Raw genomic sequence first — 19,866 nt, 5'->3', positions numbered from 1 at the left:
AGCAGAACATTCTGTGCATTAAAGCAGTTAATAGTTTTTAATCAACTTCTCCAATGCAGCTGGATTTATCCATACTTGCTTATCTTGGACAGAAAGGTCTACAACTATATCGACCCAAGGACCAGCATCTGTCATGTAACCCATGTTACGACAGCGTGGGCAAAAAAATGTGATTGTATCTGATCTGAGGGCCACATTATCAACATTCATGTCAGCATTAGAATAATGATAAATATGAACTCAGTTTAGAACCTGCCTTTTCCCCTCTTCTCTCCTCCACTTTTCATCTAAATGCGAGGCGCTGCTCTTGTAGCGACCCACAGTTCTCCCGCCCTTGTCCTCCCACGTCATATGTGTATTTTCATGTATTCTTGGAAGTTTTCTGTGAATTCATACAGGAAACAACAAAGGGTTTTGTCTGTTTTTCCACAGACAACACAAGATATCAGCAAAAAATACAACTTAACAGTGAAAAAATAACTCCTGAAAAATAAAAACAGTAAAAACAAACATACACAAAACAACAAATTTTGAAAACACAAAAACATTAATAAAAATGTACAAAAGAAGAAAAAAAAACACACAAAAAAGCAGCGAAAAAGAGTTCTTCTTTTCTTTTTTTTTTTTTTTTTTTTTTTTTTTTTTTTTTTTTACTTTTTTTTTTTCTTGATGATGAGTTCTTCTTTTCTAATTCCTCGCCTGACACGATAACAATAAAACACGACCCAATACACAAAACACCTCCAAAAACACACAACACAACAACTATGTACACACAAAAATAATCAGAGGACACAAACGCCAGTGAAAAATAATGAGCACCTGAAAATATTGTGGAGTTTCAATGAATTTGTGTATTTATTTATGTATTAGATTCTATAGAAACTAAAATATCTGCACCTGTTTTACCTTTAAAACACAAAAGTGTGATTTTACCGAAGTATATTAAATAAGCATGTACCTAATATATCCATATGTGTTTTTATTTAGGCTGTATTATAATTTAGGAATTAGGGCTGGGCAATATATCGAGAATCAAGATTTATCGAGTTTTCTATTATATATTATAGCTTATTTTGTATCAAAATACTAGTTTTAAGACTCACTGCTTTTATTTCTCAGAACAGAGTCTTAACTCAGAGCTTCCCCATAACAAGCCATATTACATATCACTCACACATGCTGTCCCTTACAGGAGAAGTGTTTGTTAATAAATGAGCCTGTTTAGCATTTAGCATCAGCAAATTTAACCCAGAATTCTCTTTCTTCTCAGACTTCATTCGAAATAAAATGATCTAGATTTATATCATAAATCACCATTTTGAGAAAAAATAATGAGATATGAGTTTTGGTTCATATCACCAGCCCTAGTAGGAATGTTCACAGCATTTTAATGTTAATAAAGGTCAACCTACTAGATTATAATCACATTGTTGTATTTAGTAAGTGGTTGATAAGTGGATATTTTAGATTTATTGTACATCTATATTAAAATATAAGGGATACTGGAGCTTGGTTGGTCGGGTGGGACGGCTCGTAGTGGGCGCTAGAAAATTGTCCCTTATTTTCAAATCCAAAACTTGACAGGTATGAATGAATTCCCTTCAAAATAAAAGTTTCTTTCTTCCTTTGAAAATGGCTTCCCAGTTTATGCCAACAACAAAAATGAAGATTTCAGCAAAAAAAATGAGATTAAAAGTAGTAAAACTAAACAAACAAATGCAACTAAACATTGGGTGAATGAACCAACCTTCACATAGAATAGATAGAACATTTGGGAAGAGACAGGAAGCAGGTTTATTAAAAAAAAAAGAGAAATGTGAACAAAACATGTGGTGGATAACTTACTAAAAAATAATAATTACACTGTGACAAAACTTCTTTTACACTTGAACTTGATTTATTAAACCTTGTGGTTCTTTATTTGAACGTAAAAACCCAAGTTTTGATTATGTTTGCATAATTGTTTCATGATTTGTCTCAAACAGTTTGATGTGGGTGTGAATAATGTTTGTAAAAAGCTGCTCTGCTTTCTGCTCTGTGAGGTTTTATGGTGCTTTTATTCTGAAGGTCTCTGATTTAAAGGTTTTTTTTTTCTACTTCTCCCTGAGTAGTTTTTGACATCCAGACCTTAAAGCAGACTCACTCACACACTGAGCATCAAACACTAAGGGTTTCTACAGCTCCAGGTGAGTCGCTTTGAATAGAATAGAAAATAATTAACGTTTAACTTTATTTTCACTCATGTTTCCCCAAATAATGGTTATTCAAGCATTTATGATCATGAACAATCTGAGCTTTAAACAGGAAATGACAGATGTTTTAGTGTATTTTTCTGTCATTTTGTGAATTTTGGATGTTTTTTGGAGACGTTTGATGCATCTTTGTTGTCATTTAGAATATTTTGCTTCTATTTTTGTGTATTTTTGTTGTTTTTGAGGCATGTGATGTATCTTTGTTGTGACTTTGAATATTTTTCTCCTGTTTTTGTCTATTTTGGTTAATTTTGAATATATTTATTTTCTGTTTTTGTGTATTTTTGTTCATTTCTGGAGACATTTGATGTATCTTTGTTGTCGATTTGAATATTTTTGTTCTACATTTGTGTATTTTTTGGTAGTTCATTATTTTGGGAACTTTGGAGGATGATAGAAGGTCGCCTTACTATCTATCTATCTATCTATCCAACTATCTATCTATCTATCTATCTATCTATCTATCTATCTATCTATCTATCTATCTATCTATCTATCTATCTATCTGTCTGTCTGTCTGTCTGTCTGTCTGTCTGTCTGTCTGTCTGTCTGTCTGTCTGTCTGTCTGTCTGTCTGTCTGTCTGTCTGTCTGTCTGTCTGTCTGTCTGTCTGTCTGTCTGTCTGTCTGTCTGTTTGTCTGTCTTTTATAGCTACTGCTAACTTCTAACTCTTGTCCCTAGTTAGGGTTTTACGTACAATATTAAAAGATAAAATTTGATATTTAATGAGATAAAATGTAAATAGTAAACATGCTAAAAAACGACATACAACACAACAACACATCGAATCATCTCAACATGCCAATATAGCAAACAAATAGCATTTTGTAATAAATAAATAAATAAAATAACAAAGCAATGTAATTAAGTTCTTGGATTTCTTTTATTGTAAAAGTCAAAGATTTCTTTTCTTTTCTTTTAATATTTATATTTTTATAAAATTTTTGGAGGGATTATCAGCCATATAAGTAAGAAATGTGACCAGTTGGTAAAAATCCATACCATAACATGACTAGTAATAATTTGCCTGATTGTAATGAGATGAATAATAAGGAATTAAAGGAACCTTTAGGTTTATAGACATTGAGCCCCTATAACTCCCTAAAAGTCATTTACTCTGGACGTGGTTGGATGAGGTAATGGAACATTTATATTTGTTTTTCTCCAGGTGAACCATGATCAAATGGACCGTTCTTCTCTCTTTGAGTCTCACCGTCATCTCAGCAACGTTCAGCAACATATTTAACGACTTTTCCCACATGAGTATGAACTCATCATTCACCTTATAATGAGGAACATACTGTGAGTTCAGTTCTTTAATTGTGCTTCATTCACAGATCCAGAGATCATGCTCAGTGTGAGCATCCCTCTACAGCACACACAGCGCCCTCTACTGGGAGGAAACCTGCTGCTGCCCTGTTACTTAGAGGTTTGTAACAATAACACAGCTTTACTCAGGTAATCATTAATAATTCATTAATTATTCATTTGAAAATGTTTTGGTTCTTGGCCTTCAAGCTAATGAAAATGAGCATTGCATTGTGGGATGTGAAGTCCCCGAGACCCTGGGAGGGGGTTGCCAGATGGCTTCAAGAAACTAAAAATATATATTATTTTAACAATTTTAGCCCATTTTTGCTTACTTTTACCCTTTTTCTGCCACTACACCCAACTTTCCATATTTTAACCAATTTTCATCACTTTTTCTTGCCATATTTTAGCTCCTTTTAATGTATTTTTTCATTGACACTTCTCCATCACATTTCAATGCCTTTTCTGCACATTTTTTTTCACTTTCAAGAAATTTTCAGCACTTTCCATCCACCCTTTCCACCTAATGTCACATATGTTGACCCGTTATTGACACTTTTAACCTATTTTCACCAGATGTCATGTTTAATTTGACCACATTCACTCATTGTCATGCCCATTTTTTTGACAGTTTTAACAAATTGTTTATTTTATGTTTATATTACCCCCTACCTTATTTCTGCCACTTTTAAGAAAATATTGACACTTTGAACCCTTTTTTTTTTAATTTTTTTTAACCACTTTTTCTGTTCGTTTCTGTCACCTCTAATTTGTAACTTTTAACCAATTTCTGTAGCCAACAACAGTCAGAAAAAGTGGTAAAAAGGGTTCAAAGAATCAACATTAGCTTCAAAGTGGCTGAAAAAAGTAGGAACAATTAGTTTAAACTGGCAAATAATGGGCATGACAAATGGTGAATGTGATTAAATTGATAAAAATAATCATGAAATATGGTGAAAAGAGGTTAAACGTGACAATAATGGGTCAATATATGTGACATTAGGTGGAAAAGTGGTGGAAATGGTTAATAAGTGCTGAACATGTCTGGAAAGTGGAAAAATGTGCATTAAAGACATTGAAATGTGATGGAAAAGTGTCAGAAATGGGAGAAATGTAGCAAAAATACATTAAAAGAAGCAAAAATATGGCAAGAGAAAGTGATGAAAATAAGATTAAAATGGGCTCAAATTGTTCAGAAAATATTCCTAGTTTCTTAAAAGCATCTGGCGACCCCCTACCAGCGTCTGGCGACCCCAAATGGGTCCTGACACCAAGGTTGAGAACCCCTGTGCTAAATGTAATCCTACACATTTGTTTGTATTGATTTCCATCAGATTATTATTACTGTGAACATTCTATTTCCCACCCAGTGGTCAAAGCACTCTGACTCCATTAACACTAGAAGTCCCACAGAGGTGTCAAATGAACTTTTTACCTATAAAACCCAGAGAGGTGTCATTTGACCCAAAGAGAACACAAAAATTATTTATTTTTAATGACAGTGTGGTGTGAGAAATGTGCAAAAGAACAACTGTGATTTGTTTTCAATGGTTTTTATTTAGAAGAATCTCCTTCATCCTCTTATTGAGACTCGTGACATACTTGGCACTGCCACGGTATCTCTCTCCTACATTTGCCACATGTGTATTTGTGGCAATGAACACATCGCACAGTTGCGCGATTGCTCTTGCAGCAATGGTTGATCTGACACTTAGCCCTTTTCCCAGGGCCAGGTGTAGGCGGTTGTTGTTGGCGCAGTTGCTCTTTGAGTGCCTTCTTTTCACTCACATGAGAGTTAGCCAACTCTCTTGCTAGCTGAACCAGGAAGTCCACCCGTCTCTCCTGCACCCCGGTGCATGCTTGATAAAGCAGATGTGCATTGAGTGCCGCCATGTCGATCATGTTGTAGAACACGGCGACTGGCCATCGCCGTGTTCCTGTGCGCACACTGTACTCCCGCACCATCTGGTCCATCACATCCACTCCGCACTTTGTGGTGTTGTATTGGGTGATGGTGTTTGGCTTCCTTTTGATGGTTTCCTCAGTCTCAACCACGCTGTGCATGCTGCTGAGAATGTAGACGGTCTTTTTTCGTTTGGGCGCATACACCGTCAGCGTGGCACCAGTGGTGGAAAACACCTAAAAAAGAAGAAATTGTTGTTATTATAGCGGTTTTTAAACACAATGACACACTCAGAGGTGTTGATGGAATAAAAAAGACCAACAACATACCTGAGTGGTGAATTCCTTGCGGTCCATCTTTCTAGTTGACTGAGGAATTTCCCGGCGAATCTTGTTGACTGTCCCGAGGATGGTGGTTTTCCGGCTGAGCAGTCGTCGTGCAAGTGTCAGTGATGTAAAGAAATTGTCCGTGGTGACCGTCCTGCCTTTGTCCATAAATGGTTCCATCAGCTTCATCACCACACTCTCAGAAAGTCTCTCCTCACTGGGACGACTGGGGTCCTTTCCAAGATATGGGAGGACATTGCAGATGTACTTTGTTTTCAAATCACAAGCCACCCAAAACTTTATGCCAAATTTGTCGGGTTTTGTTGCAATGTACTGCAGGAAACAGCAGCGAGTCTTCGATGGGAAAAGCTGTTCATCAATTGTGATGTGTCGACCAGGGTTGTAGCATGTGATGCAGTTGGTAACAAACGATCCCCACACATCCGAAATTGCAGCAAACTTATCTGTCTGCACTCGCTCACTGCGCGTAAACATGTCATCAAATCGTAGGTGACGCATGATGTCTTGGAAACGGTTTCGTGACATAATTCCAGTGATAAGTGGGTTTCCCAGGCATGCTGACCAGCTGTCACGCAGAGATGGAACCTTGGTCACCCCCCTCAAAATAATAACAGAAATAAATGCCATTAGTTCATGGAGGATCATGAACCAGTCCGTCTGCTCCGTTTGCCGTGCATGCTGAATAGTCCATTCTTGAATGGGACGGAGCATGCCAACAGTAATGAAACAGAGGAAGCTCTGAAGGCGACTCCTGATTCTTCTTCTGGCCTTTGCTGTTGGCTCTCCATCTGCAGCGTACGGTTCCATTGGAGTGAAACGGAGAATTGTACCCACATGTTCTTCATGCCACACTGTGCCCTCTTTCGCCGTCTCTGTGGGCTCACTCTCCAACCGAGCTCTCTTTTCCAGATGAGGAGCAGTCGCGTCATCTGCAATGTGAACAAATTCAAATTATTCTTTTCTTCGGTTTTAAATAAAAATAAAGTCAGGAAATGAAAATAGGATGTTTGGGAAATCTAACCTGAAGACAGCTCAGAGTCCGAATCCGAATTTGGCTGAAGGTTTATGTCCTCCCCATCTGAGTCACAAGGGTTTGCATTGTTCAGGATCAATTCCAACGCTTCTTGAGTGGTAAACCTTCTCTGCATTTTGAGTAGAATAAGTGTGGAGTGTCAGCAGGTGGAAGCAGCCAGCTATTTATTCCCCACAGCACAAAAGGCTGCATGACAACATGGTATTCCAGTGGTGTCCAATTCCGGTCCTCGAGGGCCGCTAATCAGCACACCTTATTCAAATGATCATCCAGCTCTGCAGAAGCCTGATAATCATTTGAATCAGGTGTGTTGGAAGAGGTGACTCTGTTTCTTTCAATGTTTGTAGTCTGTGTTTGTTCTCCCCCAGCATCAAGCAGAACGAGTTAATAAACGGGGCATTGTGACTTTAGCTTCCAGGGCACTTCCCCCTAACATTCCAGACTTCCATTGTTAGAGTCAGGCTCTCCCCCCTGCTGATTTCTCAGGTGATTCATTTACAAATGAATAGAGGCAAATTGTAGCCATCAGAGTCGTCAGTTTGGTCCTAGAGTTCATTTGACCCTGCTCTGGGACTTCTGGGGGGATATAGAAATCCCTGGGACTTCTAGTGTTAAAAGGTCCTGATTGGTTGTTTCTCCTCATCCAGGACCACCCTGTCCCAGATCCTGGAGCTCCAGTGATTGAACCTTATCTCCATCGTATTAAGTGGAGCCTGGTTACCAAAGAGAAGGTGACCCCCATCCTGGTGGCCCTGGAGGGACAGGTGAGGATCATGGAGGGTTACCTGGACCGGGTTCACCTCCTGGGTTACCATGACAACCCGATGGACGCCTCCATCAGCCTGTCAGAGCTCAGAACCAGTGACTCAGGAGCCTATCGCTGTGAGGTTCAGCACGGAATAGAGGACGGACACGCCCTGGTTCACGTCCAGGTTCAAGGTACCACACATCCATCTATCAACCATCAATACATCAATACATCCATCCATTCATCCATCAATACATTCATCCATCTATCAACCATCAATACATCCATCCATTCATCCATCAATACATTCATCCATCTATCAACCATCAATACATCCATCCATTCATCCATCAATACATTCATCCATCTATCAACCATCAATACATCCATCCATTCATCCATCCATGCATCAATGCATCAATACATCAATACATCAATACATCCATCCATTCATCCATCTATCAACCATCAATACATCAATACATCCATCCATTCATTCATCCATACATCAATACATCCATCAATTTATCCATACATCAATACATCCATCCATTCATCCATCATTCATCCATCCATTCATCCATCCATACATCAATACATCCATCCATTTATCCATGCATCAATACATCCATCCATTCATCCATTCATCCATCTATCAACCATCAACACATCAATACATCCATCCATTCATCCATCCATACATCAACACATCCATCCATTCATCCATCCATACATCAATACATCCATCCATTTATCCATGCATCAATACATCCATCCATTCATCCATTCATCCATCTATCAACCATCAACACATCAATACATCCATCCATTCATCCATCCATACATCAACACATCCATCCATTCATCCATCCATACATCAATACATCCATCCATTTATCCATGCATCAATACATCCATCCATTCATCCATTCATCCATCTATCAACCATCAACACATCAATACATCCATCATTCATCCATCCATACATCAATACATCCATCATTCATCCATCCATACATCAATACATCCATCCATTTATCCATCCATACATCAATACATCCATCTTTATATACATAGACTCTAGAGGACGGACATGGACTGGTACACCTCTAGGTTTAAGGTACCAGACATCCATCTATCATCCATCAACACATCCATTTATCCATTTCTATCCCTGAGAACAAGCTAATGCTAAAAAGGCTAACCATCACAATGTAAAGGAGGAAATCACATTGTTTTGGCTGCAAATGTGTGTGTGGCAAAATATTTTTACTGGTGAGTTCATCGTAATGCTGTTGAGTCCTTGTAATTTGACACCTGCCTCCTTGAGTGACTTTATGTTTCCGTAGAATAAACAAAGGAAGATGTTGAGCTGTCAAATGTGATTTATAGAGAACAACCTAGCGTCCTCCTTTGTGTCCTCAGGTCTGGTGTTCCACTATCGATCCATCCTGGGACGTTACACACTGACCTTTGAGAAGGCCAAGGCAGTGTGTGAGCACAACAGTGCAGTCATGGCTTCCCCTGAGCAGCTTCAGGCGGCCTACGACGACGGTTTCCACCAATGTGACGCCGGCTGGTTATCAGACCAGACAGTCAGGTCAGAAAAACACACACTTTAAAACATGTTCAAACGGCTCAAACGGGAAACATCTTCTGCTCACTCACCCGAAAAGAAACACAATTAAAAATATGAAACGTCCACTGCACAGAGGCAACGTTTCTCCATCTTTCTGGTTTAACAGCTGGATGTTAATGTGCCTTCATGGAGGATTTGGTTCTAGTCTCTACATTTAGGAACAGATCTATTCTTTAAATCATTTCCTTTGATGTTCTCCAGAAGTCACTTTATTTTCCAGATATTCACAGATGAAGTGGCACAGGACATAGAAGGACCTTCCTCAGTGTTAGGCTGAACGTCTGCTTCTTCTTGAAGGTACCCCATCCTCAGTCCTCGTTGGGAATGTTACGGCGATAAAATCGACGTTCCTGGAGTTCGTACTTATGGAGTCAGGAACGTGACGGAGACGTACGATGTGTACTGCTTTGCTGAGAAGATGGCAGGTACAACCGAGACGAAGCTGAACCGTTTGGTTTATGATGACCACACCAAACGTCTTGTCTGGAGATATTTTACAAATGAATGAATTTGTCCTTGTTTTCCAAGGACACTGAACACACCTTGAGGAACATGTAACCATCATTTATAAGACCGTATCTCTGCTAATATTTGCTCTGTCACCAGTTTCTGAAAGCTAAGGAGTTGCTCTTTACATTCTACTCACATGTGACGGAATCATTAAAGATGTCGCTTTGATTTGACAAATTTGTCACACACAAGGAAAAGAGAAAAAGGACCAAAGTCAGAGAGAGATGAAAAAAGGAAGACTTTCCTGGATGATAAAAACCTCCATAGGTGGAGGTTTAGAGGGATGTGAAAACAAAGGAGGAAACTTGAATCAGCAATAACACAGGAAAGAACAAAGTCATATAGTCATTTTGTGAATTTCTGTTGTCCTTATGTGTATTTTTCCTGTAAAATTTATGTTTTTTAGAGACATATTGTGTTGTCATTTTGCACTTTTTAGTGTATTTTTTGTGTGTTTCTGTTGTCATTTTGCTTGTTTGTTAGTACTGTGGGTTTGTAGTCATTTTTGTGTTTTTCTTCACTTTTGTTGTCATTTTGGGTATTTGTGTGATTCATTTTGTGTATTTTTGTTGTTTTTTTCATTTTGTGTATTTTTGTTGTTTTTTTCATTTTTGTAGTGGTTTTGTATATTTTTGGAGTATTTTCTGTGTTTTTCTTGTCTTTGACTGTATTTTCCTGCAATGTTATTAGTATTTTTTTAAAGTTCACCCTGTGAGCTTTAAGTTCATGTCTCCTCACTTTGGATTGTCTTCTTCAACAGGTCGAGTGTTTCACCAAACCGCAGCAGAAAAGTTCAGCTTCTCTGATGCTGCAGCGGTCTGCACCAATCAGGGAGCTCGCCTGGCCTCCACAGGTGAGCTTCACCTGGCCTGGAAGGAAGGGATGGACGTCTGCAACGCCGGCTGGTTGGGAGACGGGAGCGTTCGCTATCCCATCAACGTCCCGCGACCCCAATGTGGGGGAGGCCTGCTGGGGGTGCAGACGGTTTATGTCCACTCAAACCAGACCGGATACCCACCACCTGAGTCCAGATACGACGCTTTCTGCTACACAGGTACACAGAGAGGTCAACATAACCCTTTGGATTGGACCAGGAGGTGGATTATATACACTTTACAATCCAATACATAAGAAAAATGATATTTTTCAAAAGAAAAAAGTGAAAGTAAAATAAGACATGAGATGAAATACCACATAAAAGAACATAATAATTTAAAAACATCTATTAACCTTCATAAATGATGTGCAAAAAATCAATAGAATTCTTACAAGTTTTAAGTTCAATTTATTTATTTATTTATTTATTTATTTATTTATTTATTTATTTTTTTTTTTTTTTTAAATTCAATTTAAATAAACCCATTAAATATTGTGTAAAATACGACACAAAACATTTAATAACCTTTGTTCTTAAAAATATGTAAATATCCAATCAAATACTTAATGAGACATGTAATATAGAGTATAAAAAACTCAGAAGACTATATGTAGAATGATATGTAAACATAAAGTACGGTAATAAGAATAAACTAAAAATATGAACACAATAATTACCAAATAGAACACAGCCTAAAGCATTAAATAACCAACAGGAAAAAGGTTGAATACCAAATCAAATACTAAATAAAACATTGAAATACAAATTTCTGGAAAACTTTTATTGATTATTTATTAAAAAAAAAGAAATTAATAAAAACTTGTAACGGAAAATGTTGTTAAATTTAAGCTTTTAAATGTGTGACTAAGTCATAAAATACTTCATAAAGCATATATTTTTTGAAAGATATTCCATAAAATTACATGAAAATATTGAATAAATCATGTTCACATATGTGAGTAAAAACCACTACGGAAACAAACTAAAATTGTGCTGCAGCTCAATAAAAATGTTAACAACTAGAAACAATCTGATTGGTCGAGGAGTGTTAAGGATTTTTTTTAAAGTGTGCGTTTCATGTCCAGAGTTCTTTAGTGGAGAAGGATCAGGTTTCCATGAAGAGGGAAGTTCTGAGCTGAACATCAAACCTGTGACTCTGAGTCCAGAGACGTTCTTCAGGAGAACGACAACTGAGAGTGAACTGATCGGTGAGATGGAGACCAGACGACCTACTGACGTTTATAACGAAACTACCGGTACCTCAGAGCAGCTGGAACCTCTGCCTGAAACCATCGTCCCCGACCGTTACCAGCCAATCGCTGGTCAACCAGAGAGCAACACTGAGAGGCCTCCAACTGGTCAGTGGTCTTACTTTGATCAGAGTTTTTGTAAGTTACAAAAATGTAAATTAGGTAAACAATTCAACCATTCGACGCCCAAAGCTTTACAAACTTATCTCCAGTATGATTTGGGTTTGGTTTGGGGGGTCTTGGTTTACCTCAAGTGAAGTCTGGTACGGTTCTTATGGTGTGAGAAAGGCGAAGAAGAAGAACAAGGTGAAGCGTTATGTCCTATAGGCACACAACCATTTTGCCCGTGTACGTTGTTTAGAAAGTTTGGTCTATAGATATGAAAGCACCCTTACTGTCAGGAGAGAGAATCTTTTTGTAGAAACGCAATGAATGCTTCATGTTGTTCAAAATATTGTCCTTTAACTCTATTTTCTTCTTCCTTCCAGTTCTTCCATCCACCATTACTCCGATCTACGTGGATTTATCCGGATCTGTTTCCCGAGTCATCAACTCAGGCTCAGAGGTTGACAACACTTCCACAGCGGATCAATTTAACCCTGGAGAAGGAGTTACCTCAGAAAATCCATCTGGTTCAACGAGAGAGTCTTCTGCTTCTGGAGATGTCTCAGGTTCAGGTGACCGGGTTGCCTCTGGAGACTTCTCTGCTTCTGGGAACAACTTCAGTTCTGCTGAACGATTTACCTCTGGAGATTTTTCTGCGTCTGGAAACTCGTCCCAATCGGGAGACTTTTCTGGATCTGGAGATCTTGCTGGTAGTGCAAGTGCTGAGTTACCAACAGAGGATTCTGGTCTGGGCAGCTCCGGTGTATCAGGGTCAGGCCTCAGTGGAGACGGATCCGTCAAGCGTGTTAATTTTTCAGGAAATGATGGTGTTGACTTAGGACAAGGCTCATCCTCAAGTGATCTTCAAGAAGCAGAAGAAAGTAAGAGGATCTTTATCATCATGTCTGGAGGTGAGGGCTCAGGAGGACTCAGTGGTAGTGGGGATCAGTCTTTGTCTGTTTCCCAATCCGGTTTGAGCTCTGCGGAAGGTGAGGAGTTATCTGGAATGACGTCTGGTATGCACATCAGCCAGGACTTCTCTGGGTCTAGTGGATATCCCTCTGGACTTCCTTCTGGACTTCCTTCTGGAAGTGGTAGTGGACAGGCATTGGATGAGACTAAGATCTTACTAATTGAAGATCCAACCTTTGAATCATCCACTCCTTATTCTCAGGTTGAGAAAGAACTCGATGAAGGCCTTGTGGAAGTCAGTGGTTCTGGAGAAGGTTCCGGAACAAGGATTCTCAGTGGTTCAGGTTCGTCCTCTGGAGAGCAGGGAGCTTCTGGGATTTTGGTCTCCATTTCTGGACAGGGACTTGGAGAACGCTCATCTGGAGGTTTCATCTGGGAATCTGGATCAGGATCTGGACTTTCTGGATCTGTAACTTCTACAAGAGATGAAAATGTTGTTACAATTCTCAGAGATGATGTTGTAGCGACTATGGCTGCAGACTTCACAGTCTCTCTGGAGCCTGGACAGGGATTGATGGACCACACTGATGGACCATCACTTTCGACTATAACAACTCTGTCCAGTGATCAACACAGGCCAGAGACCACTGCATCTCCATTGGAAGCCCTAAATGGGAATTACCTGTCCGCAGACACCTACGACACCACAGACCAAGCTCCGGCACCTGCAGGTCTTTCAGCTGCTGGTCTGGGAACTAAGGAAGATTATAAACATCCAGCAGGAGATAAAAATGGTACGTGAAGCTTCTCTTCATCATCAGACACTGGTGAACCCAACATTTCAGTCTTTGACTTTGAAAACAGAATCTGAACATGAAAGGAGAACATGCAAAGTGCAGTGTAAACCTCTCCTTAATATTTAAAACCTCTCCCTGCAGGACCATGTGATCCGAATCCCTGTGGAAACACAACCTGAGTCACTACGTGGTTACACACGTGTTTGTGTCTTCAATCAGTGACACATGCGCTGGTGTGAGGCTGTGGGCACCTGTGTTTGTGTGTTTGTGTGGTTTTTAGTGTGTTTGTGTGGTTTTTAGTGTGTTTGTGTGGTTATGTGAGTGTCGAGCACTTGTTGCCTTAGGGCAGACACGGGCAATTTTTATCACAGCGGGCGTCACAAAAATGTGATTCTATCACATGACCAACATTCATGTCAGCATTTAGAATAATGACCAACCTGAGCATTAATACAGGTTTTTGTGTGCATTTTATATATGTATTTTTGGAGTAATTATGTAAATTTTTCTCTGTTTTTGTGCTTTTTTTCCTTGTAATGTGGTTTGTTTTTCTCTCATTTTGTGTTTTTCGTGTATTTTGGAGTCATTTTGTGTGTTATTGTTGTTATTTTGTCTGTTTTCATTGTCGTTGTGGATGTTTTTCTGTTACTCATTTGTGATTTTGAAGTTGTTTTGTGCATATTTATTTTCCTTTTGTGTATTTTTGTCATCATTTTTTTAATTTTTTCTCTTTTTGTGTATTTCTTTTGTAATTTAGATTTCTTTTATTTAATTTTGTGGTTTTTTGTGTCATTTTGTTGTTTGGTTTTTTTGGTTATTTTTGTGAAGTCGTTTTGTCTGTTTATGGAGTAACAGTCATTTTGTGTTCATTTTTCTCTCCTTTTGTGGGTTTTGGTCTAATTTTGTTTTGGGGTTTTCTGTTTTTTTTATTTCTGGTCGTCTTATGTATTCATGGAGTCATTTTGTGTATTTCTTTTGTAATTTGTTGTATTTTCTGTGTTATTTTGTGTGTTATTTTTCAGTTATTTATTGGCCGTCGTCTTGTGTGTTTATGAAGTAATTTTGTGCACATTTGTTTTCTTGTGTCCTTCTGTGTATTTCTCTGTGATTATTTATGATTCTGCATGTCATGTTGTGTATCTTTGCTGGTTTTTGTGTATTTTTCGGTCATTTTGTGTGTTTTTGGAGTCATTTTGTGCATTTACTTTTGGAGTTAAACGTGGCCCCTGGACTGACAGTTTCTTATGTCTGCATGTTCTCAGTGTGTGTGTGTGTGTGTGTGTGTGTGTGTGTGTGTGTGTGTGTGTGTGTGTGTGTGTGTGTGTGTGTGTGTGTGTGTGTGTGTGTGTGTAAAGGCTGAATTTGAAGCAACACATGTGGAATCGTCTGCTGTCACATGGCTGCTTAGATTCAAACCCTGAATTTTTGCTGTTATCATGCATCACATGTCAAACTCATGGTCCATGGGCCATCATAGCATCGTACAGTATGTGGCCGACGAGATGATTTTCTATGAAATTCTAAAGAAAACAATTTGTGTGAGTTTGACATTGCTGCTGTAGACCATGTTCTAGACGTGCTGCTGTATTCCTACTAACTGCTTTAGCTCTAACATAGTGTGACCTCGCTTTCCTTTCAGACGTTGACGTGTGCCACCCCAACCCCTGTGACAAAGGAGCCACGTGTGTGAAGAGTGGAGACTCTTTCCTTTGCTTGTGCTCACCTCTTCACCGAGAGGAACGACACAAGATCGGTACGAGATCTTATCTGCTTCATCTCACGGGTACTAACAGCAGCTGAGAGACGAGCGATGTGGGCATCGTTACCCAAGGCATCGGTTTGTTCTCTCAGAGTGCCAATACTTCAATTTAAGGTTTTATGAATGCATTTTCTTGCTAAATAATTTCAACTTTTTCATGGAAAACTGCTGGCAAACTCATGTTTGAACATTAAATATTCAGTTATTGAATAAAGTCATTTTATTAAGAGTAAAAGGGAATATTTTTTGCATTCTGTATTATTTCAGCTTTAAACTGCACTTACTTTCCCAGTTTAAGTTTCAGAAATTGACCTCCTGAGTGGTTCTACCAGTTAAACACCCAGTGCAACAATGAGCACAGTTTCTAGGATGCAGAATGTAAAAACTCAGTCACTGACACATGTAGTGTTAAATATAAATGTTAAAGTAAAATCTAAACGTTAAATTTAAATCTCATAATAAATGTAAATCTAAATGTAAATATAAATCTAATAATAAATGTAAATCTAAATGTTAAATCTGTATGATAACCTGCATCCTCAGTGTCTTCATCACTGGTTAAAGTGAGTTAACATACAGCGGGCCGGTTCTCTCAGCGACCGTACGTCTGTTAAACTGTGTGAGGACAGTTCTCCACACATTCCCTCTGCTGATGTGCAGCTCGTACACCAGTCATTAACGCTCTTTAGTTCTTCACTCACTGAGCTGCAGCCGTGGCTGTGGGCGGGGCCTTGTGATTGACAGACACTGACTTGCTCATTTTATATTCATTTCTTATTTAGTTTTACATTTAACATTTAGATTTACATTTACATATAAATGTAATATTTAGTTTTGAATTTAAAATTTAGATTTAACATTTATATTTCAATTTAACTTTTACATTTAGATATAAATTTAATATTTTGTTTTACATTTAACATTTAGATTTAACATTTACATTTCAATTTACCTTTTACATTTAACTTTTCGATTTAGGTTTAACGTTTACATTTCGATTTAACATTTCGATTTATTTTTCATGCAATAACAATGATATAGAACATGTTTGTTTTACATGAATTTCTGTCTCAGATGAAAGAAAAATGAGCTCAATGTGAGGAAAATGAACTCAAATATGTCGGCCTATGAAAAAGTGACCTTGTTTTTAAATATCCACGTTAGTGGTTTTGATGGTGAACGAGCTGTTTTTAAGAGTGACGGGCTGTTTCAGAGCACGTGCAGTGTGAGGATGGCTGGACTGGGTTTGAGGGAAGCTGCTACATCCACATGTCAGACAGGGAGGAGTGGATGGATGCTGAGCAGCTCTGTAGGAACCTCAACGCTCACCTGGTCAGCATCGCCTCACCTGAGGAACAAGACTTTGTCAACAGTGAGTTGTTCATTTAATGTGAGGTAATTACATAGATATATATATATAGTGAATACGTGCTTCATCCTTCTATAACAGACATCTCTCAGGACTACCAGTGGATTGGACTCAATGACAAAATGGTGAAAAATGATTTCCAGTGGACGGACGGCTCTCAGCTGGTGAGTTGTCTATCTTATCTCTATTTTTCCTAAACCACATCCTTGTGCTTTTTTAAAAAGGAAATGTCTCCGTTGTGTGTTTCCTCCTTCAGCAATACGAGAACTGGAAGCCGAACCAGCCTGATAACTACTCAGACTCTGGAGAGGACTGTGTGGTGATGATCTGGAAGCACAACGGCCAATGGAACGACGTTCCCTGCAACTACCATCTGCCCTTCACCTGCAAGAAAGGAATCAGTAAGAACTCCACATGTGTAAACAATACTGATGTCTCCTACTTAAGTACAAGTACTGTTACTTGATTGAAAAAGTACAAGTAAGTCACATATAAAATAGTAAAAACTAGATCATTTAAATAATACTCAAAGTAAAAGTTACTAATTACTTTCACCCCCATGTTTATTGTTGGTTCACCTCACATATAAATTTTAACAGCAAGAGACCAAATTTACCACAATAAGAATTTAATTTATTTTCCACAAATGGATCTGTTTAAAATAACAGGTTTGTCAAAATGTACAATTTTTTTTTTTAAAATAAAATAACACATTTAATTAATTTATAAATGAATTCTCAGGCTCTAAGTGTAGATAAGTTTATAAACTAAAAAACTGAAAATAACCTCCATTTAATGCTGTTTTGGCTCCGTGTATTACATTTAATCTGATTGGTCGACTATGATGTGATGCATTACATTTAATCTGATTGGTCAGCTATGATGTGATGCATTACATTTAATCTGATTGGTCGACTATGATGTGATGCATTGCATTTAATCTGATTGGTCGACTATGATGTGATACATTACATTTAATCTGATTGGTCGACTATGATGTGATGTATTACATTTAATCTGATTGGTCGACTATGATGTGATACATTACATTTAATCTGATTGGTCGACTATGATGTGATACATTACATTTAATCTGATTGGTCAGCTATGATGTGATACATTACATTTAATCTGATTGGTCAGCTATGATGTGATACATTACATTTAATCTGATTGGTCGACTATGATGTGATGCATTGCATTTAATCTGATTGGTCGACTATGATGTGATACATTACATTTAATCTGATTGGTCGACTATGATGTGATGTATTACATTTAATCTGATTGGTCGACTATGATGTGATGCATTACATTTAATCTGATTGGTCGACTATGATGTGATGCATTACATTTAATCTGATTAATCTCAATTACAGAAACGTGAATACTTGTCGTCCATTGTGTTCGACAGGTGAATTGGCCCTCGTCGGTTTCCGTAGATTTGACTTTATTAGCAGACCTTTGACTTTTATTACGATATTGTATGTTTGCTTCATTCTCGAAATTTAAACTTTAATCTCGACATTTCGACTATTTATTGATTTGCCCAAAATCATTTTCACCATCATAATTAACCCTAATCTGCTTCCGTAGTTTATAAAACATCTCTTCTCTTCATGTCCAGCCTTGTGTGGCGTTCCACCGAAGGTGCAAAATTCCCGAACGTTTGGAAAAAAGAAGACGTCTTATCCCGTGGACTCCATCGTCCGCTATCAGTGCAACGACGGGTTCAGACAGCGCCACCTACCTGTGATCCACTGTCAGCCTGACGGGGCGTGGGAGACTCCGCAGGTGGAGTGTGTGGACGGTGAGTCAACATTCAGTCATTTGACGAATCAATGAATCCACTCAAAGATTCCCATGTAATTCATGTAAATATGATTATTGTTGTGATTTTGGGGGTGTCAGGCAGTTCAAGGGAAAAAGTGTTGTCTCTCGTCCCAGGAGTGCAGAGTCTAAATATGATTCTACGTTGTACGTGACCCGTTTAAAACAGGCCTGTGACCCACTTTAGAGTCCCACGAGTTGAGAACCTTCGGTCCAATCACATCTGTTCATTAATTTTTTCTCTCTTTTTTCAGTGAAAGCCAAGAAACGACTGCAGAGGAGCTGAACTGATGCCAGGAGTACAAAAAAGGACTTTATATTTAAAAAACACACCAGAGTCTATTTTAAACAGCAGATGAAATAGTTTGAGTGATTCTGTTTGATTATATATTTAAAGAGTTTCTATTTGGGACATTGACAATATGTCACATGCAGCCCTGGGTTGAATATTGTAAACACACAAAATGACTCCAAAATCAGAAAAAAGTGACAGAAAATATACACAAAGATAATAGAAAATATCCAAAACTAAATAAGATGACAACATTTCTCTAAAAACACACTATACGACCCCAAAAATACACAAAAACAACTAACGAAACAACAACAAATATTCACAAAATGAATAGCAAAATCTAACAAAATGACAATACAACAAAAATGAACCCAAAACCACAGACTGACAGAAAATATACAAAAAAATGAATAAAATGACAACATTTCTCTAAAAACACACTGGACAACTCCAAAAATAACTGAAGAAAATTCAAAACAACAACAAAAATTCACAAAATGACTATAGAAACACACAATACAACAACAAAAAGAAGCAAAATGGGAGACAAATACACACTATAACAACAAAAATACACTAGTTGATTACAAAATATACAAAATAACACAAAAAACGAGCCCCAAAACACAGAAAACAAACAACAAAAAGACACAAAATTGAATATAAATATACAAAATTACAACAAAAACACATAACAGAAAAAACACACAAACCCTTTGTTTTTTCATACAGTAACGCTGAAGTTGGTCATTATTGTGATATTTGTGTGTTAATGGTTTTCTTTTCTTTGCTATATGTTAAATATTTAATGTAACACAATAACCTGCTGATGCTGAACATAAAAACCCGTACATTTCTGCTCTCAGGGGAAGTTGTTGGTTTCACTCCCTGCAGGATGTTTGCCTGTGAGCACGACAGATGCTCTGC

General features: G+C 38.0%; 1 protein-coding gene across 1 annotated transcript; it reads left to right on the top strand.

Moving 5' to 3' along the window:
- The first annotated feature begins 2,172 nt into the window (after positions 1-2,172).
- Positions 2,173-19,301, top strand: LOC114480381 (aggrecan core protein-like). Its single transcript, XM_028474491.1, has 15 exons — positions 2,173-2,189; positions 3,423-3,517; positions 3,592-3,683; positions 7,496-7,787; positions 9,022-9,196; positions 9,533-9,660; positions 10,506-10,799; positions 11,708-11,980; positions 12,361-13,683; positions 15,326-15,439; positions 16,659-16,817; positions 16,896-16,978; positions 17,071-17,215; positions 18,442-18,639; positions 18,942-19,301. Exons 2-15 carry the CDS (start codon positions 3,430-3,432, stop codon positions 19,001-19,003), a joined length of 3,426 nt encoding a protein of 1,141 aa, XP_028330292.1. The 5' UTR covers positions 2,173-2,189; positions 3,423-3,429; the 3' UTR covers positions 19,004-19,301.
- The last annotated feature ends 565 nt before the right edge of the window (positions 19,302-19,866 follow it).

The sequence above is a fragment of the Gouania willdenowi genome, chromosome 3 (genome assembly GCF_900634775.1).
Source record: "Gouania willdenowi chromosome 3, fGouWil2.1, whole genome shotgun sequence".
NCBI lineage: Eukaryota > Metazoa > Chordata > Actinopteri > Blenniiformes > Gobiesocidae > Gouania > Gouania willdenowi.
Note: the sequence above shows the minus strand (reverse complement) of the source record. Positions and strands in the feature narration are given on the sequence as shown.

What these genes read in the sequence shown, in the direction of transcription:
- LOC114480381 (XM_028474491.1), top strand. Translation starts at nt 3,430, where the DNA reads ATGATCAAATGGACCGTTCTTCTCTCTTTGAGTCTCACCGTCATCTCA. An exon ending in TTATCAGACCAGACAGTCAG is followed by an intron (nt 9,197 to 9,532) that starts GTCAGAAAAACA and finishes TTCTTCTTGAAG; the next exon opens with GTACCCCATCCTCAGTCCTC. An exon ending in GGACGGTGAGTCAACATTCA is followed by an intron (nt 18,640 to 18,941) that starts GTCATTTGACGA and finishes AACTGATGCCAG; the next exon opens with GAGTACAAAAAAGGACTTTA.